This window comes from Ammospiza caudacuta, chromosome 15 (genome assembly GCF_027887145.1).
Source record: "Ammospiza caudacuta isolate bAmmCau1 chromosome 15, bAmmCau1.pri, whole genome shotgun sequence".
NCBI classification, from domain to species: Eukaryota; Metazoa; Chordata; class Aves; order Passeriformes; family Passerellidae; genus Ammospiza; species Ammospiza caudacuta.
The window spans coordinates 16,633,055-16,651,823 of record NC_080607.1 but is presented as its reverse complement, the minus strand read 5'-3'; the positions used below and the strand labels follow the sequence as shown (position 1 = coordinate 16,651,823).

At 43.6% G+C, this 18,769-nt stretch overlaps 1 protein-coding gene across 1 annotated transcript in view; it reads left to right on the top strand.

The window, feature by feature from the left end:
* Positions 1-4,635: 4,635 nt before the first annotated feature.
* VAPB (VAMP associated protein B and C) overlaps positions 4,636-18,769 on the top strand; it is a 37,285-nt gene continuing 23,151 nt past the window's right edge. The window contains exon 1 of the mRNA XM_058815004.1: positions 4,636-4,927. Coding sequence (XP_058670987.1) covers positions 4,870-4,927 — 58 coding nt within the window. The 5' untranslated portion in view covers positions 4,636-4,869. The remainder of the gene's footprint in view (positions 4,928-18,769) is intronic.

Below are 18,769 nucleotides of genomic sequence, written 5' to 3'. Positions count from 1 at the left end.
TTTGTTCTTTGTTTCCTTATGGGATTTAGACAAGGATAGGTGGTGAGTGTCTCTTTTGCCACAAAGTTCTAGAAGTATTTGTCACAGCAGCAAATATTTGTAAGCAAAAGGGTAATTCATTAGCACAGCCTTATGAAACTGTCCCAGCAGCTGAGACCTGTGCCATGACTGTATTTTACCACATAGTGAAGGCTAAATTCACCTGGAGGAACAAGTTATTGTAAGCCTCTAGTCCACTCTTCTGTATTTTAACTTCCTTTCTTGTACTTCCTCTTTCTGAAATTGTGTATCCAACACTGACACTGTGAGGGTGAGTTAATTGATTTGAAGCACAGGAATGGATTGCATTTCTGTAGCTAAGATGCTTAAGACCTCCTGGCAATCTTCCCACTTGTACCCTCCACACTGAGGACAATGAAGAAAAAAAGGTTTTTTTTCTGAAAGAGAAACTTCATTTGTGTGTTCAGGACATAAAAATAACCTGATATGCATAGAGCTCTTGCAGTGTAGTAGATGTTTGCCTGTAAAATGTGTAAAGGTTAACCTTTGTGTCAGCAATTCTTGTCACTCGTAACAACATTCTGCCTTTTCATTCTAGGATGGGCTAACCTGTTCCAAGGGTTGAAAGGTCTGTGCCTTCTTACTCTGTTATCTCTTACTAAAACAAACTTAAGCCGCTCCAAGTTACAGAGCATTTGCAGCACTGTAAACTGCACAAATTCCCACCCATTGCTTCACTGCATGAAGTGTAGTCAGATTACTAGTGATGAAATATTGTAGTGATGAATTCCCAAGCTTATGAATGTTTTAAGACTTTTTTTAGTCTTCTCTTGGGCTGGTCCTGAGAGCGTGTATAGGTTTGTCTGTATTGTTGGTTTGTAGATGCTAATGAGGAAAACCAGGCTTTTGTTCTCTCCTTTTTGTTTGAGTCCTTACACTCCCATATAGTGCATAGAATGCAAATAAAGAAATGTTGATTTGACATAATGTAAACAGCCTTTTCAGCCTAAGCATTCATAATAAACTTTTATAGTGTAATAACATGCTAAATCACTACCAGTCTGATATATTGTGCAAAAAAAAAAAAAGGTGTAAACATTTTATTAATAAAATGCTTTGTTTATAAATATGCTGGCTTGTTTATAAATGCTTCCAAAATTCTCCATATCTTAGAAAACAGTCTCTATAGCAATATAATTACAGAAGAGGAATGTAAGCAATAGCTTACATGTACAAATGACTGGAATAGCTGTTTTCCAGAAGTCCTGACTACTGGTGTGCAGAAACTGGAGCTTTTCCCTGGTCTGTGTACACACAGACAAAGGCAGAAGATCCTGTGCAAAGAAGGGATGTGGGCAAACAGCAGAGAGAATGCAGCTTTTGTGTAACTCTTCCTTTCTTTGCAGCACCATGCCTGAGAAACTGCAGGCCACACACAGGCTTCTCTAGCAGGGCAAGGCCTGACAAATTCTATCAAGGCCAAGTTATTTAATACATTGTTTTTACCTTGGACTGCATGAAATGCACAGTTCTCAACTGCTTAGGCCAGGTTTCTGTCAATCAAAACTGTAAAGTGCTTTTAATATCTGCAGAGTGTTGTGGGCCTGTTGTGCTGGGAAGGGATTTCTCCTGTTTGTTAATACAGCCAGCTGGTTGGTAGCTTGCTTTTTATAAACCACTACTCTGGTGCTTATGTAGTTCTCAAAAATATGGATTTGGCTGCAGTTAACTCACTTGTCTTACATGATGCTTAAAAGATGTGGTTTGGTTGCTTTAATCTGGGATGCATATCTAACCTGTTGACTTAAAGGCAGCCTTCAAAAGCTAAATAAACAAAGTCCTGTTTCTGAACTGCTCTTTCACATGAAAAGGTTGGGTACAAGTTTTTATTAAGCAAGTGGCTGCAGTTCCTATGCAGGAAACACATACCATGTCATCTTTTGTTTAACAGACACCTGGAATGATTTAAATTTGTTTTTACCTGCAATTTTGCAGTTATGCTCTTAGATGTGAAAGAACTGCTTTTGAGTAGTGTCAGATGGGTTTGTCTAAGATGGCATGAATGTGCATCAGGGAGAGCATAAGAAATGTAGACACAAGGAATATGCTGGAAGAGAGAAAAAACCATTTGCATGTGTTTGCATAGGGAATCTGAGAACTAAATGCAAACCACCTGGTTTGCACACACACAATGAGAATGTTTCACTTTCACAGCTTCCTAGGTAGAAGTTTTGCAACCAATGAACTTGTTCTTTAAAATTGTTCCAGTACAAAGCTTTCAGGTGCTGTCCAGCATTTCCCTGCAGTGTTCATCCCAATTTTCTCTTTTAAATCAAAAATTCTTGTGGGCACAATGTTGCCTTTTAGTCTTGTGGCTGAATTGTCCCCAGTGAGAGCTGTCTGTGGGACAGGGATGGGGTACTGCAGGTGGCCTCCATGCACACCCGGTACAAAATTAAATGTACACACATTATTTACATGCAACAAAATCGTGACAACCTACATTCATTAGACTTCATAAATTTTCAACTTAAACAATGCTGTGCTTTATAAAACCTTCAGCCTGGATGAAAACATGGGCGAGTCCTTCAAATACAAACAGGTAAGTTCAGAGCTGCCAATTAGGGCAAGGTGATACATCTTGGCAACTCCTTTGAGAGGTGGATCATAACGCTTCAGGGGCTTCTTTGTACTTCTTTCAGGAAAAGTAGAACTCGGAAAGGTCTGGGCAGCAACACTTAATGGTTGTTTACTTTAGGGCTTTTATTATGCATGACTATATGCTGTGTAAAGCTTTCTCTCTTACTCCCCGAGTTAGTTTGCAAATAACTTACTGATATGTATAAAGCTTGTCTTTTCTACTAATTACTGCTCCAAGCCTGCCTGGTTTACAGAGAGAATCTGTAACCTTCCCACAGTACCAGCCAAGAAAGCTGCTAAGTAAGAACTGAATTCTCTCCTGACTTGAGATCTAAAATGTTATGACAACCTGTTGCTTAGGCTAAAAATTATGCCACATCCCCTCAAGGAGTAAAAATACCATCCAAATCTAGTTTTCTGGAAAAGAAAATACACCCCTTTATGATGTTATGTGACCATCCTTTCCCCAAAAGAGAAGGAATAAATCAGTCCCATCATCCTGCCTGGAAGGAGTTGGCAGGTTTCACTTGTATCATGCAAAACTATAAGTTTTGTACTAAACACAGGTGTGGGTTTGGTTTGTTTTGGCATGGAATGAAAGATGACAGAGAACAAAAAAGATGAAATAGGATGGGAGGTGGTAAAGCACATGAGCAGAACAGGGATTGTGGTGGACAGGAGCAGCTGAAGGTGAGGTATAAACACTGCAGATGTGCTCAGAGCAGGGAATGCCACTGTCCTGCTCTGGGGTGTTAATTTTAACATACACATCACTCATTTGACATTGCTCTTAGTGCCAGGAAGAGAACAATACTCTTGTTGTAATTCTAGATCCTTTTAGCTACCTTACGCATTTTTGGAATTTATTAAGTCAAATAACATGATACAAAGAATTTGTGTGAGGGAAAGGTGCCCTGCATGTAGATTATACTGGTGTGAGAAATTAATTTTCTTTGGAATCTTTTTATTTCATCTTTTCCAGAAGTCATGTATGTATAAAGTCCAGTATGTTTAAAGTCCAATGAATACTTTTTAGTGTACATAAATTACCAGTTTTTAAGACCAGCATATTTCTCCTCTTAAGAGGGGCATCCCAAACTCATGCCTCTGACAGGTTATAGCAATGCTTTATAAATTCTTAGGAACTTTTCAAATGTTTAAAACAACCGAGGAGAGAGGGGAGCAAAAAGTGTAATGTTGCTGTAATTACACTGGCCTAGGGCTATCAATAAAGCTGCACTCTATATTAAACCATGCTGTAAGTTTCAAAGAAATGTTTTAAAACATTGGAGTAAAAACCAACCAACCAAAGCTAAACACAAACAAAAATTCCCAAAACACAACCACCACAAACCACCTCAAAACAAACATAAAAACCCCAACGAGTTACCCAAAACTTTAAAAAGGGGAGGAGGGATGTCTTAAAATCTGAGGTGACCTGAAGTTCTGGTTTGATTCATTAAAAAGCGAGTATTGCCTGCAGCTCGGTGCCGGTTCCCAGGGCTGCCCTGGCGCTGGGCGGCCCCGGGAGCTCCTCCTGTTCCCGGGAGCGCTTCCCTGCCCTCCCCCGAGCCCGGCCGGAGCTCCGCTGGGAGCCGGGCAGGGCGGCGAGGGGCCCGAGGGCTTCCCCTGCAGCCCTGAGGGCGCAGAGAATAGAGGCCTAAAAAGCCACGCTGCTTCTGGTTAAAAGGCGTTTATTACAAACCACGCTTTCCAGTGACGATTAAACGTTGTTTATTAGCCCTCTTTGTTCCCGAAACGCTCCGGGGAGGCACCTCCGGCCACGGGAGCGCCCGAGGAGCGGCGGCGCGGAGCCTCCCCCCGCGGCCCCTCACGGCGGGGCCGGGCTCACGTCAGCCGCCGCCGCAGCCTCTCCGCGGGCCCCTCGGTGCTGCATCATCCCGCCTCCCGCCCGCCCTGCCCGGCAGCGTGTGCGCCGCCAGCCGCCGCCCGACCGCCGCCCGCGCCTGTCCCCGCTCCGGGGCCGCCGGGACAGTGTGAACAACCACCCAGGGGAGGGTGAAACAGCGCCCGAGCGAAGAGCGAACGAGCAGCCGGGAGAGGGTGAACCGGCACCCGGGCGAGGAGTGAACCCGGCACCGGGCGCGCCCGCCGCCCGCCTTCCCTCCTCCCTCCCTTCCTCCCTCCCTCCCCTCTTCCTTCCCCTCCCTCCCCGTCCCTTCCTCTCTCCGCCTGGTGCCGCCACCGCCGAGGAGGAGGAGGAGGAACATGGCGAAAGCGGAGCAGGTCCTGAGCCTCGAACCGCAGCACGAGCTCAAATTCAAAGGTACGAGGCGGCCGCCGCCATCCCTCGCCGCCGCTCCCCGCGCCGGGCGGGCGGCGCGGCCGCGCTCGGGGCCCGCTCCCGGCAGCCATTTTCCGGGGGCCGGGCACCGCCGGCAGCTAAAATGTCCTTCAGCGCCGCGCCCGCCGCCCCGCCGGGGCCCCCCGCCCGCCGCGGAGCCGCCCCCGGCCCGCGGGGGTCTCCCCGCGCCTCCCTCAGCGCTGCCGCAGCCGCGGCGCGGGTGGGGGCGGCCCGCGGGGCCGGCGCGGGGGGGTCCCGGCCGCGCCTTGCCCGGGCGGCAGCGGGAACACCGGGCTGTGCCCGCCTGACCTTCCCGGGGGCGGCGGCCGCGGACGGGGGGGACCCCGCGGGGCAGCGGCGGAGCTGGGCTGCGTCCCCAGGCCCCGCCGGGGGTGTGTGCGCGGCCCCGGCCGAAAGATCTGATGCTGTAATGTAGGACAGCGATGTCCGTGAGGTGGGACTGGGAACTCAGGTGCCACAAACCCCAGGAACGGATAAAGGGCTTAATCAAAAGACAAAATCGGGAAATTGCTAGCGATGGAGCCGTTTAAGTGTTCTGCGTGGGTCTTCTGTATAGAATCTAGACCCAGGAAGGATGGTGGGAATAAGATAACGAATAAGGGTTTCTTCTGTAATGTGTCCCAGGCAGTGTGGGGTTTCAATCATGTCTCTGGCCAAAAACACGAGGCCTCTGGCCAGGTGCTGGGCAGCACTTCCTGGCTTTTCCTGCTTATTATTATAATTTAGCAAGCTGTTTGGCTAAATAAGTCACGAATAGGCTGCCTGTGCAAAAATCCATCGTTTAAATAAAAGTCTTGAATGGGTTTGGGCTCCCACTGGCACTGAAATTCCTGCCTTGCAGCCTGACAGCACAGCTGTAATACAATATTCTGGGATTACAAATAAGCAATCAGCAAGTTTATTTATGCCACCAGAGTCAGAGGTGTTTTATAGCTTCACTTGATTATCTGGCAAATAAGCTTCTTTTTTTAAAAATGGGAATCTGTTTATTGGCCTCTGGCAAAAATAATACTCCTTTTAAAAAAGCTTCCATGTACATTTTTAAATATAGAGGAGGTCTTTACCAGTTTTTATTAGTAAATATATTTGAACTATTAATACAAAGTGGGTTTTCTCAAACAGCCTGTTAATAAACACTGGGGGGAATGAATATATCTTTGTTGTAAGCTGAAGTTGTTATGGCAGCAGTATCAAACATGCTTAAGAAGGAAACTATTGTTGTTTTGACATTCTTTGTGTTAAGTATGATTAGATTAAAATCACCTTTTGTTCTGGATAAAATTGCTTTCAGCAAACAAGCAAATCCAAGCTCAGGTGGGCAAAAAGTGGGCCCTTAATTGGCGCTGACTTGCTAATGAGACATAATTGTGGTTCAGGGTTTGTTTTTCATTCTTTGCTTCATCACAAGTAGATATAAACCTTGCCAGACTCTGCTTTTTCTTGTCAGGCTGTCTTTCTTTCAGATGAGGTTCTGGGCTAAAGAACCAGTAGCCATTGAAGTTAAATCAACTAACCATAGCGCTTTTGGTTGCCAGATCTTTAGCCAGCAGCGCGCGCTCCTTACGGCATAAAATGCTGCTTGACTAACTGCAGCTATTAAATGGCTTAGTTTCAAAGTACACTTAAATATTAATGTTCAAACAGACTTAGTGCTGTGGGCAGCGTTCATATGCTTTGGCAGTACCTGTGCCTTACAGTCCTTTCTAGCAAACAGTGCTGACCGCTGCCCTTCATTCAGGAAACACCAGGTTGAAGTATTCATGAAGTAAATTGTGCTCTAAGCATTTCTTGCCCTACTAATCTTGTGATGACATACTGCCTGGTGATAGGGGTGAAATGATATTGTTACCTTTGTAAATAGTTGCATTTATTTCCAGAGTGTTCCTTGGCCCCGTACAAGTAGATCCAGGCTGACAGAGGTCATGGAGCTGCTGACTGGTACAGGCATCCTTGTGGTGTGTGCTGAAAGACATGGTACTCAATGTGGGAAACTGAGATTGGGCTCTAAACCTAATACTGAAAATGGGGAAGGGCTGAATCCAAATGCAGAAAGGTAGAAAAAGCAGAAAATTGTTCACTCTGATGCTGTTGAAAGGCTCTGTGTAGCTCTTCAGTATAAAATTTAGAGGGAGGTAGGATGTCAGGAATAATATAGTGAATAAGGATGTCTTCTATAATGTATCCCAGTCACTTTGGGGTTGCAACCATGGCCTGCACTTTCACTTCTTAAGGGTTGAAAACCATTTTATAGAAGCTTTTGTAGCCCCTTAGTTTTGCAGTGAATCTCATAAATTCATTTGGTGCTCTGTTTCAAAATACCGTGCTTGTGTCTCGTTTGAAAAAAATATCAAAGGAGTTTTTCATGCTGGAATTTTTTTTCACAGCATGTGAACATGAGCAGGGGTTGTCTTTCCTCCCGCCTCGCATCTCCTACAGCAGAGCACACATGCTCCAAAATAGCATCAGCGTGTGCTGTGCTGAAATGCAGCTGTGAGTCGTGGGAGGCAGAACACCATTAGGTGGCTGAAGGTGCCCACTTCTTGCCCTCCTCTCTGGTGCCGTGTGAAATAGGAGCTTCACTGGCTTGCCAGTGACTTCCTCCACTTCTTGGTCATTGTAGGGTTGCAAAAAAATTATCCAGCTAAAGGTTTACAGCTCAGCATTCACTGGTAACAAATGGTGAAAAAGAGCGTTGTTGGTATACGTGACATTTACATTTATGTTTCCCTTTCTTCTTTTTTTCAATCTAAGAGATGACATTAATCTGCCAAGAATTTGTTACAACATTCGGGGCTCTGACTTTAAGAATTGCTAGATTTAAAGCTGAACAAGGATGTGGAATTGTGCTGCAGGAGCCTCCTGCCCCTCACAGGATGGCTGCCCACCGAGGCTGATCTGTCTTTTCACCATATGTGCCCACCAGGACTAGAGATCGGCTGTTTAATGCCAGCAAGTAAAATTTTTTAAAATATAGGTATTTTAGGACTGCCCTGGGTTTGTAGTGTTTGAGATGCTGCTGGGGCAGTGTTGCTCAGGAGGGGTGGCACAGATGGGCGGTGGCGGAGGCTGAGGGACATTTTGGTGGCGTTTCTGGAGGTTTGCTCCAGGTTAGGCTGGACTTATGACTCAGCACTCTGTCCGTGCTCCCCAAGTGGCTCCCGGCAGTACTGCCAAGCAGGGATTAGTGCCTGCTAAACTCTGCAGGTCGTGCCAGTTGGAAATGCAGGTTCCTGTCCCCAGTATGTGATCCTGGACCTATGCAATATGTCACTGTGTAGCTTTGCTTTCTGCTAGGGGCACAACAATGAACCAGAGCAATGAACCGATCCTCTCTGCTGCTAACAGAGCCCCTGACCTGGGGCTGTCACCTGTCACTGGCTCGGGGACAAGCCCTGGCTACCTCAGAGCTGCAGCCCAAAGGTGTGGCCTCGGCCTGTGTCGGTGTACTGAGTCAAGGAGTGCATCTGCAGCATTGAAATGTTCAGAATTTAGTGTTTACCCCAGTCCTGTGCAGTTTGTGTTTGCATGGTGGGGTGGCTGCCACTCCCTACTGAGACACTCGGAGCTCCTCCAGGTCAGGCTGAGTGAACTCCAGCCAGATCTGCTCATTGCAGTGAGGGTGTGCAGAGCCTCCTGTGTGTGACAGGAATATCCCCTTCTACCAGACAGCAGGCTAAGGCTCTTCAGTGCAACAGGCCAGTAACATTTGGGATGTGAGATTAGTGTTTGCTGAAGCTGCTGCTGCCAAGTCTCAGAAGAGAGGTTCAGGGCATGTGCACTGTTCACTTACATCTCTGTCCCTGTCCTGATCCACTGGGAATGGTTGAATCACTCCTGCACTGAAGGTATTGGGAGGAATTTGACTTCGTGCTCATTGTCTCCTGTATTGGATAAATAGGAATTTCTAGTCACAGGCCATGTTTAAGAATGTAAAATAGGGACATTATTGTGAGTAGTTGGCTGTTTAGGATAATTAATGTGCATCTTTGAAGTTGAATGTTTATATGCTGTTTTCTTTAAATTCTTAAAGGCCTCCTGGTATTCAGAGCAGAATGGCAGCCAGTTCTAGCATTTCTTTACTCTTTGAAGGCTGCTGTGCCAATGGCTGTCTGCTTTCCTGCTGAAAAATGTACCAGCCCTTGCTTTCCTTTGTCTGGCCTGATTCCAAGTCAAGTCATTACCGCATTAAATACGAGTAAACCTTTGCATCTCTCTACATATTTGAATTTAATTATCAAATCATAGTCTTGAAAAGGGGACATAGTATTTAAATAACAGGCAGGCTTCCTAAATCTACACAAATTTATCCTAAAATATATCCCAGTTATCAAAGAAAATCAGTCTTTTTCTGGTGCAGTTAATGATGCACTCAATTTTCTTGCAGCTTAGCTAAAATCAATAACTTATTCTATTAAACATTTGTTTAGTTGCACAGACCTGCTGCATCTCACTGAATTACTCTGATTTCACGTGCTCCATTGGTTTTAGAATTAATTCATCACTTTGCATAGTCTCTTCACTTTAGAAGAGAGGTGTTGAGGGAAAAAACTGGAGGTAAGAGAGGGTAGTGATGCATTGTGCATTTCTTACAATACATCCCTTTTTTGAAAGGTAGAATTAAGTTGAAGATTGTGCTTCTCTTGTGCTTTCTTAATCTGCTGATGTCCTGTACAGTAGAGACACAGCACTCAACAGCTCCACTGGGAAATGAGAGAGGAGTTGTACATGTGGGACTAACAGAAATTTGGAACTTCGAATAGGATTAACAGAAATTTGGAACTTTGAATAGGATGGTTGGAGCACCAAAGAACAATTGAGATGTGTGAAGCAGTCAAGGAGGTATAACTGCATTTTCTGTTAAATTTAATTAATGCATTTAGGTCTCCCAAGACTATTTCCAAAAATACCACAATCTCCTTGAAGGCTTTGGTCAATGTGATTTACGGGTTAAGGACTTTTGAATAATTTTGTACTGCACAGATTTTAAGAATTCCAGTTGAAGTTATGAGCATTAATAGGATCAAAGTATTACTATTTCAGGGAAAGACCTAATGCAGTGACAAAAATTGTTACTTGGCCATTGCTTTTCTTAGTTTTGTGGGATTTTGTGTTTTAAATGTGGTCAACTCATTGCCTTTACTGTACAGAATGGGCCACATACATTCACAACTTCCTGTTCCTTGGGAATCCTGTGTTTGTCCATGGATTTTCAGCTCACTTTGAGCTATGGAGCTATTGTAATGATACATGAAAAAGTTTTTCAAGTTTGTTATTTAAAGCTCATCAGGATGGCAGCCTGCCAGTCTGATTTGGTTGCTGTGCTGTGACCTCTATTCATCACTTCAGAAGATAGATCTGATAACAGATTATATTGAAAATACAGATGGAAGGGGTGGCTCTCTCAAGTCCTGGGAGCATGGCTATCATGGCAAAATGAAGACACACTTAATGTGTCAGAGTGGATGCAGGTTCACACTGGTACTTAGCAGTAAATTGTATTTACCAGCTGCTGCCCTGCATGCCATGTGCAGTGTCCTGTCACCCGTGAAAGGAATATAGAGTAGAAATTTAAACAGCAGCTCCTGATAGTGCCTCCTCATTGGAAAATAAATTATTACCTATTTTTCCTCACAGTGCAAGATTCATAAATTAAAAACTTACCAGTAACCGTGTAATGCCTTATTTCTTTTAAAATAGGTTAGCTACCATTAAATACAAGAGTGAATTCTGTTTAATTGCTCTCTAATTCAGAATTAGGATTGTAAAAATTCAAGTACAAACCTTTAAATAGATTGTCAGATCTGTTTTGAAACTTAGCTGGAAAAAAGGCATCATCACCATAGCAAATGATCCAACTTCATGAGCTCAGGTCAGCTTACATCTATGAACAAATACCCAATTTTAAAAGCAGCTTAATTTGTTCTATGCAGCCAGCTCTGGAAGGTATTGATTGCATCAAATGAGTTTTGGATCAAATGAGCAACTTGTACATATGTTATAATGCAGTTTTTGTAGGAAGCAGGGCGAGGGAGGGTTTGTCCTGTTGCTGAGTGCCTCTGAGCAGCTTTCTGCCCAGCTGAGGCCGTGCAGGCATCAAATGACCCTTGCTAATTCTGCCCACATCTTGCAGTCACACTCATTTTCTACTATCTTGTTACCATATTGGTCTTATGTTTGCTGCCTGCTGGGTACAGCTAATAACTACTGAATGCATTTCATAGTTGGTACAATAACAGCCTCTTTACTTTGCCTGTCAGTGTGACTGCTTGGCTTTGAAAGCCTTATTGGTGGTGTTTGCAACACTTCTGTTTGTGGTGACAGCTGTTGTTTCAGACTTAAATTTCATCTTTGTGTTTGTAAGAAACGCGATCTTTAACATTATCATCTTGCTGCTGCAATAGTTGTTTTGTTGGGTTTTTTCTGCCAGTAAATCCTCACTGATGAGGTCAGGAACTCTTCCCAGTCAGAGCCCTCTCCCCTCTAGGTGAGGGACTGGCACTGCTGTGACAGTTCCTGCCACAGCACTGGAGGTCCTTTGTCTTCCTTGTGATGACCAGAGGCAGAAAGGAAAGCTTATTTTTTATTCATATATGAATATTTAACTACCAGTTTGTCCGAGCTAGGGGTTAGATTCATGCTAAGTCTTTTCCTCTGGCATTTGACCCAGTATTTTTTCAATATATAAACTCTTTCAGTGCTCTGCTAACCAAGATGTAGAGCCATGTAAGTTATTTTCTGGGATGTTGTTGAGTTTAAAATTTGGCCTGCTAGGCAGCCTTTTGTAAGGAGGGATTTGTGCCGTGGGTCTGGAGCAGCTGTCCCAGTCCTTGGTGTCCCTGGCAGTGTGTGCACAGCAAATCCCCACTGCCCTGTGGGATTCAGGGCTGCACACCTGCCCTGAGTGTGGCTCTGTGTTCACACCAGCAGCACCCACCAGCCTGAGGATGCTCTGTTCTTTCTCTATTAGAGCTGTTCTGAAAATTGCTCAGTTCAGCTGGAATTCTCGTGGCCTCAAACGCATTTGTACAGATTGGGTACTGCTGCTGCCTGCAGTACTTACCCCACGTTTTCATAAATACTTTATGAAAATAATCTCTTTGCTAAACTACTTTAGTGTCTAGTTTTCTGAGTCCCTCATACCATGGTGCATGGATTAAAGATTTTATCATTCTAAATTTAATCCTGTTTTCTTGGTTGGTTTCCACGAGGGGTGGAAAAATGGAGAAGGAGGAGGTTTGCCTGGTGATCCAGTTATTTAGGATGCAGATTATAAAATCATGTAGGTGTGGGGATCACTGTGGAGCCAAATCTTATGTTTTTGCAAGCAATTGAAAAGACAAATTAGTTGTGCTTGTAGAAGGCATGTCAAATGACTATGTAATTCTTTTAAGAAAAAAAAATGCACTTTCTTGTTTTTCCCAAGACTGCTACTTTTTTCATCACACTGGTTACCTTCATCCTTGCTGGTGCTTCTGATGTTTCTCCCAGCTGTTCACCCTCCCCCTTGTGCAGTTTCAGTTTGTTGTCTGTTGATATTTGCAGTTAGTGCTTCTTCTGATATGTGAATTAACAATATATTTTGTGTTTTCTCAAAACATTTGCATTTCCTCTGAATTGTGATTTCTCTTCTTCTGGGCTTTCTGTATTTTTACCAGACTAGGAGCAGAGATATAAAGGCAGTAATATTTTTTCCCCCTTAATTTTTGTATAGCTGGTTTTACACTGTGCTTAGTGATGTCATACAGTGGTGCAGATGATCACAGAATCATGGAATTGTTTAGGTTGGAAAAGGCAGAAGTTTAGGCTTCAAGAACACAACTTGACATTTGTTTCTTGTTCTATGCCACACATATAAACCGTCAGATTTTTTTTTTTTTTTTTCTGATTACGTTTTCTCTCTGCTGCTGGCTAAATTTCTGATTTTGTTTTGGTTTTTTTTTCCTTTTTTTTTTCATTTTTTTTCCTTTCCTGAGTAGCTCCCTGGAATATATCTTGCTAAGCTCAGGATTCCTTCCTTTTTTTGTTGCCATAAATAGTATCCCACTGCCTATTTTATGTGGCTTGGGTTTTTTAACTTATTAGCAAAGCAGCTATTCTTTGTGCATCCCCTGAATATCTAATTGTGTTTGTTTCTTCTGGTATTTTCGACTTATGCACAGTTTTGCACTTTAAAATATTTGCTCATTTGCTATTTAAGCTGCACATCAAATTTCTCTATTTGAGGAGTATATGTGAGAGTAAAATTAGAGCAGTTAAGTTGCTCCTTCCCTAACATTTTGATGTGCATTTGAAATGGAGATTAGTGATGAAATTAGACCAGGAAAAAATCACTTTAGAAGAAAAAGTGTAGCTTGGATTGGTGATTAAAATCAGGATGGTTCTTCCAGGGAAACATTTTACATTGATTTCAGTCTTTGGCAGTGTTTTTGTCAGGGAGGTTTGCACATCAAGGCTTCATTGCTGTGTTGCTGCATCCCCACTTCTCCTGGGAGCCAGGGCTTTGTTTTTGTCCTTCCCATAGCCCGTGGATGGAGCTCCAGGCTATGTGCAAGAAGGAGATGTCTTACCTGAGTGAGTCTGGCTACGTCATGGTTATTGAAAGAGCTGCAGCTGCTGTCCCAGTGTTTCCTGAGCTGTTTTCATACCTGGACAGAGTTGGCTCCTGTGATATTTGTGTGCAGAATGAGCAAGGTAATACAATCTGTCTGGCACTCGCTCCTGAAAGGATCTGAAAGCACAGCTGAAACAGAGATCCACCTCTGAGAGCTCACCAGGGCTGCTCGCAGTCTCTTGTTCATGCCAGTGTGTGCAGAAATCTGGTTTGACTCCATGATGCACAGAAGATATTTCATGTTCTGTGATTTTGTTGCTGAAGTTTGCTGTAGGTAATGTTTGGTCATAAAAAAACTCTGAATAGATCAACTGGGGAAAAAACAAATGACATTGGTACCAAAATTATATGAAGGACATATTCTTCTATTTCTCTTGGCAAGCTTATGTGTGGCCTCTCAGTTCTTACAGCTGTGAAGTCAGACTGTTAATGATCCTCTGAGGGATAAAAGGTGACAAAAATTACATACTAACAAATACCCTGAAAATAGTCTTCAGTCTCATGTTTGTTTGGGGTTTGGGCTTTTTTCCCAATTAAGCATGAGGCGTGCTCTGAGAAAAATAGTTTATGCTAGAATAGGCCAGAGAAGGACACTGATTAATCCATCTAAATGGAGTAACTTGCTGCCAACCTTGCTCCAACTTTGGCATCTGAATCATGTAATTTTGTTGGGTTTCTGCACCCTTTTTTTTTTCCCCTCTTAGGTCACTTTATTGATTGCATACTTCTTAAAAAAATTGCTCCACTGCATCAGCTATTGCATAGGCAGTGATGTAGATGTTGCTTCTATTTTTGTAATATTTTTTCATGCAGGCATCCACTGTTTGATACAGCAGAAGTGGAAGGGACCACTCTCCTCCTGTCACTTTGTTTCAAGGGCTCTTTTGGATGAGGATGTGGGTGCTGGGAGTGAAGATATTGATTCCACAGGGCTGGAGGGTTGTAGCTAGTTCCTTTTAAAATCTGAGCTGAGGTCAAAAGGTTGGCATGTGGTTTACACAAGGATTTTTAAAAAAATAATTACCAAATTTGGGGGATTTGGGCTGTCTCAGTGAGTTACTTGTGAAATCAGATATTTATGCAACACAGGCTTTTCTTGCTTCTGATTTTTTGGCTTCTTTGATTTCAAAAGTTGCGGATGCTCACTTAATTATGAGAGTCTCCAGAGCCAGATGATGATGATGATTAAACCTTGGCACACAGTGCTTTTTAAAACACTAATCTTCACAAGATTCTGTGTAATTAGGTAAGTATTCTCCTTACTTGACTGAGAGGGAAACTATAAGGGTCCAAACCTGCTTCTGTTTTGGAGCTGCTGTCAACTCTTAAGGCTCTTAATAGCAGAAGATCAAGCCCTTAAGTGATTTGTCTAAAGACAAGTAAGGTGGTGGGAGAGTTTGATTGGATCTTGGGTGTTGTTGATTCTCAGGCACCTGGCTGATAGCTCAAGATGTCTTGCTTGACATTTCAGCTCTTTTCATTTCAGTGTTTATCTTCAAAGGTCATCAGCTTTATATATGACTTTAAAAGAAGCCTGCAGTAAGTCAGGGTCCTCACCTGTTATTGAGCCCTCTTGCACATCACTGCTGGTTTTATTTTGCCTCTCTTATTCTGATAGACATCCACAGAAATAAAATGGGAGAGCCCATGGAAATAAAATGAAATCACTTGGTGTTGTCAGGGGCAGTAAAGGAATTGAGAAACCACTCGGATGTGAAGATGAGAAAAGTTGCAGGTGGAAAGACTGAAGTGATGAGATGGAGACAGGGGTATGGTGGCTGTTTGATGGTGCTGACACCTCCTTCTAGAGCAGGGCAAGGGGCATCCCAGTTTGAGGGGCTGGCAGAGCTGGGGGAGGCACTTAATGCCATGGGAGAGGGGCCAGTGTAGGTGTAGGGTGGGGAAGGGATGAGTGTCATGTTCAGGCCCCATCCTTTCCCCTCACACAGGGCCAGGGTGACTCTTTCACTGGATTAATTACTGCTGCATGTGGACATCTACCAGTCACATGGAGGATTTGGGCTCTTGAGAATAGTCACAAAACAATTTAAGTTCCCCCTCTATTGCTTTCTACCATCTCCCTTATTAAAGATTCTTCAGTTACCTTTGTATGGCTGATTAATGTGTCAGGTGATTAATGACTTTCATCTGACACATCAGTGGGATTAAACCATGGTGAAATACATCCTTCCCCTCCTAATATTGCATTCCACTGCTTTCCACAAAGGAAGTACAAGAGAGGTTATCTCATGAGAGGCTCTGCCTGTATTGCTGGCTGTTTCCAATTACCTTGCTGTTGGATACATGTCTGTGGTGAGCTGGAGTTGCAAAAGTTGTTCAGGGCAAGATGCTGAAAGTGCATCTAAAACACTCTGGGAATGGGCAACTGGATAAGAATTTATTCCTAGTCTTGTGGATCAATGGTTGCCAGTTGTATCAAGTATTCCTGCAGTGCTCTTCTTTGGAAAGTTCACTACATTTTTTAGAAAAGCCTAGCTTTTAGCAGATGAGAATTTGCATTAAATTTAAGTACAGACAAAATGATGAATGTGCCTTAATTACTTTCAGCAGCTATGCCAGCACTACAAGTGTGACTGCAGCACGTATGCCCAGATGTGCTTGCAAGCTTTAACCTGCAACTGTGAGGCCTTAAATTGGCAGAATGCTGTGCAGGAAAATGCAGTTTTCCTGATGCCAGCTCTGAGTGCTGCTGGTTCTGGCTGAAAACTGATTCTCCTTTTTCTCTCCCCACTGCCCCCTCCCTCTCTCTGGTGAGGGATTAATTTCCAGCCCCAGCAGCTCCTGGCTCTGCTCTTGGCCAAGCAGAGGAGCGCAGTGCAGCTTGCACAGGCAGCTGGTGGAGATGAGGGCCAGACCACCTCCCCTCTCAGCAGTGAGATGGGCTCATGCAGGAATGAAGCAACCCTGTGGGCCAGCTGATGTGTGTAGTTAGTGATAAAGATGTAGTGATAATTGCAGGTACAGATCTGCAGAGACTGTCCCTGCTGGGTTTGAACGTTCCTGCCCAAGCCTGTGCCATCAAAGCTTTCCCTCTGCTGGCGCTTATGCTGAATTCCTTCATGTGCCAAACAGCATGAGGTCTGATTATTTGCCATACCAAAGCGTGGAATTTTGGTTAAGGTGAGGATGGTTGTGTTCAGATGTAGTACAAATGATGGGGCTGTGTTAACGTGGTTTCTCTGAGGAGTGAGTGGCAAGGAACTCCCAGTGAGTACTGTGCTCATCAAAAAGTTATCAGCCTGAATTTGCTGAAACAATTATGGGCAATTTCTATTGCAGTGAGGGTTATTTAAAATTTAAATAGAGTTGACATCATGATCTTTTGACCTAATTCCCAGACTTTTTTATCATTACTAAAATGGTGTGGGATATTACAGTGCCATACACTGCAGCATGGCTCTCTAAGGAAAGGTTGATACAGCACTGGTGTTTGAATAGGAAATGGACTGTAAAATTCTGAGGTAACATTGTGATCTTCAAATGTGAAGGGTTGGATTTGTGGGTGAAAAGCCACAGTTCAGTAACAATCCTGCTGAAAAGTAGTCCTGTGAAAAACCAGGATACCTCTTCCTATTTGTTGTTTTATGAGTATAGAAGGTGATATTTCGTTTTCTTTCAGTAGTACTGCTAGTTTGTGTATCACTAGATGCCCACTTTGCATTAACATGAGTTGACTTTATTTTGGCAGGAGAAAGTCACCAAGCCCTTGTGGAGTATTTCAGACTTTCAGCACCAAATTCAATTTACTACATTCTTCCATGCTCCCATGACACCCCCATGTCAGATGATGCATGTACAGACCCTGTTTCCCATAACTTTGTCCTTGGGATGACACCAGTGGCATTCTTCTCATGATCTTTAAAAAACCTGTGAGAAAAACAGTTGGGATGATTTTAAAGAGCAAATTGTCATTTGGAAAGCACCCTGCCTTAGTATCAGTTCCACTTACCTAGAAATATTATTATAAGCAATCGAAAAAACATTCAAAACAAAATAATGTGATTAAGTTAGGATTGTGGGTTTTAAGAGTCAATCTTCATCTTCACTTGTTGCTTTCACCCCAGGACCATCCAGATGCACCAGTCTGGCTTCACTGTGCTCTCAGCCCACCTTGGGAGTACAAGCATTGTCCAGATGTTGCATAAATTTGTATCAATAGTTCATCCACTTGTAATGAGGACAAAGTTACCAGAAAGATTGTAGTGTTTTCTCTTCCTGTATTTGGGTAGGATTCCCAAAGTCCCAATGCCTTGCATTGAAAAATGAAGCTGCAGGGTTGATGTGCATCTCACATGACTGTTAAAACCCACACCAGCTTTATCTGCAGTGCTCAAGTCCAGATGCTGGAAAGCAAAGGTGTATTTCCAGTGCAGAATTACCTTGTGTCTCTCCTGGGATAAGTTCTCCCACATACACCAACCTCCCCAAAAACCTGTAACCTTGGCTGTAGTAATCCAACTACAGGCAACCAAGATTTCATTTCAGCTGGCAGTCCATGGGCCTTGCTCTTAAAAGGCAGGCCAGCCAAGTGATAATATTTCACTGCCATGCCCCAGTTACCCCTGAGTAATACCCTGTGGTCTGTTTATTTTTTTCTTCAGGAGACCTTAATTGGCACGTTAATCCTGCATTTGTCTGCTGTGTTTTGCCTTGCTGCAGAGTTTGAGCAGCAGGGCCATAAGAATGAGTGTGCTTGCCCACAGGTTTGCTGGAAGCAGATGTCAACCTTCTAGTACAGTTGTGGTGGCTGTAAAACCTGTAATTTGGGGGAAATGTAGCTAAAGAAAATGTTTAGGGTTTAGTGGACAGAACAGAAGAGGAAACACCAAGCAGACAAGAAGAAATGAGTTCCGTCTGCTGAAAGGTTTTGCTGCCAAATATTTTGGTGTGATCTATGTTAGCAATAAGTAATTCCATTTGGAAATTATTTTCCACACAGAATCGTTGTCATATTACAATTTCAAACAGCAGCTCTGTGCTGGGGCACACAAATCCCGCACACATTCGTGGATCAGCCAAGTCAAAACACGGTATTTCCCCCAGGAAATCTATCCCAGCATGCAGACTAGTAAAGCACTGCTGAGGATGCAGCCACAGATGAAGGGCTTTGTACAGCCAACCCTCCCCCTGTGCTGGAACAACTCAAGCTGTAATTTTTTTAGTAAAGACAC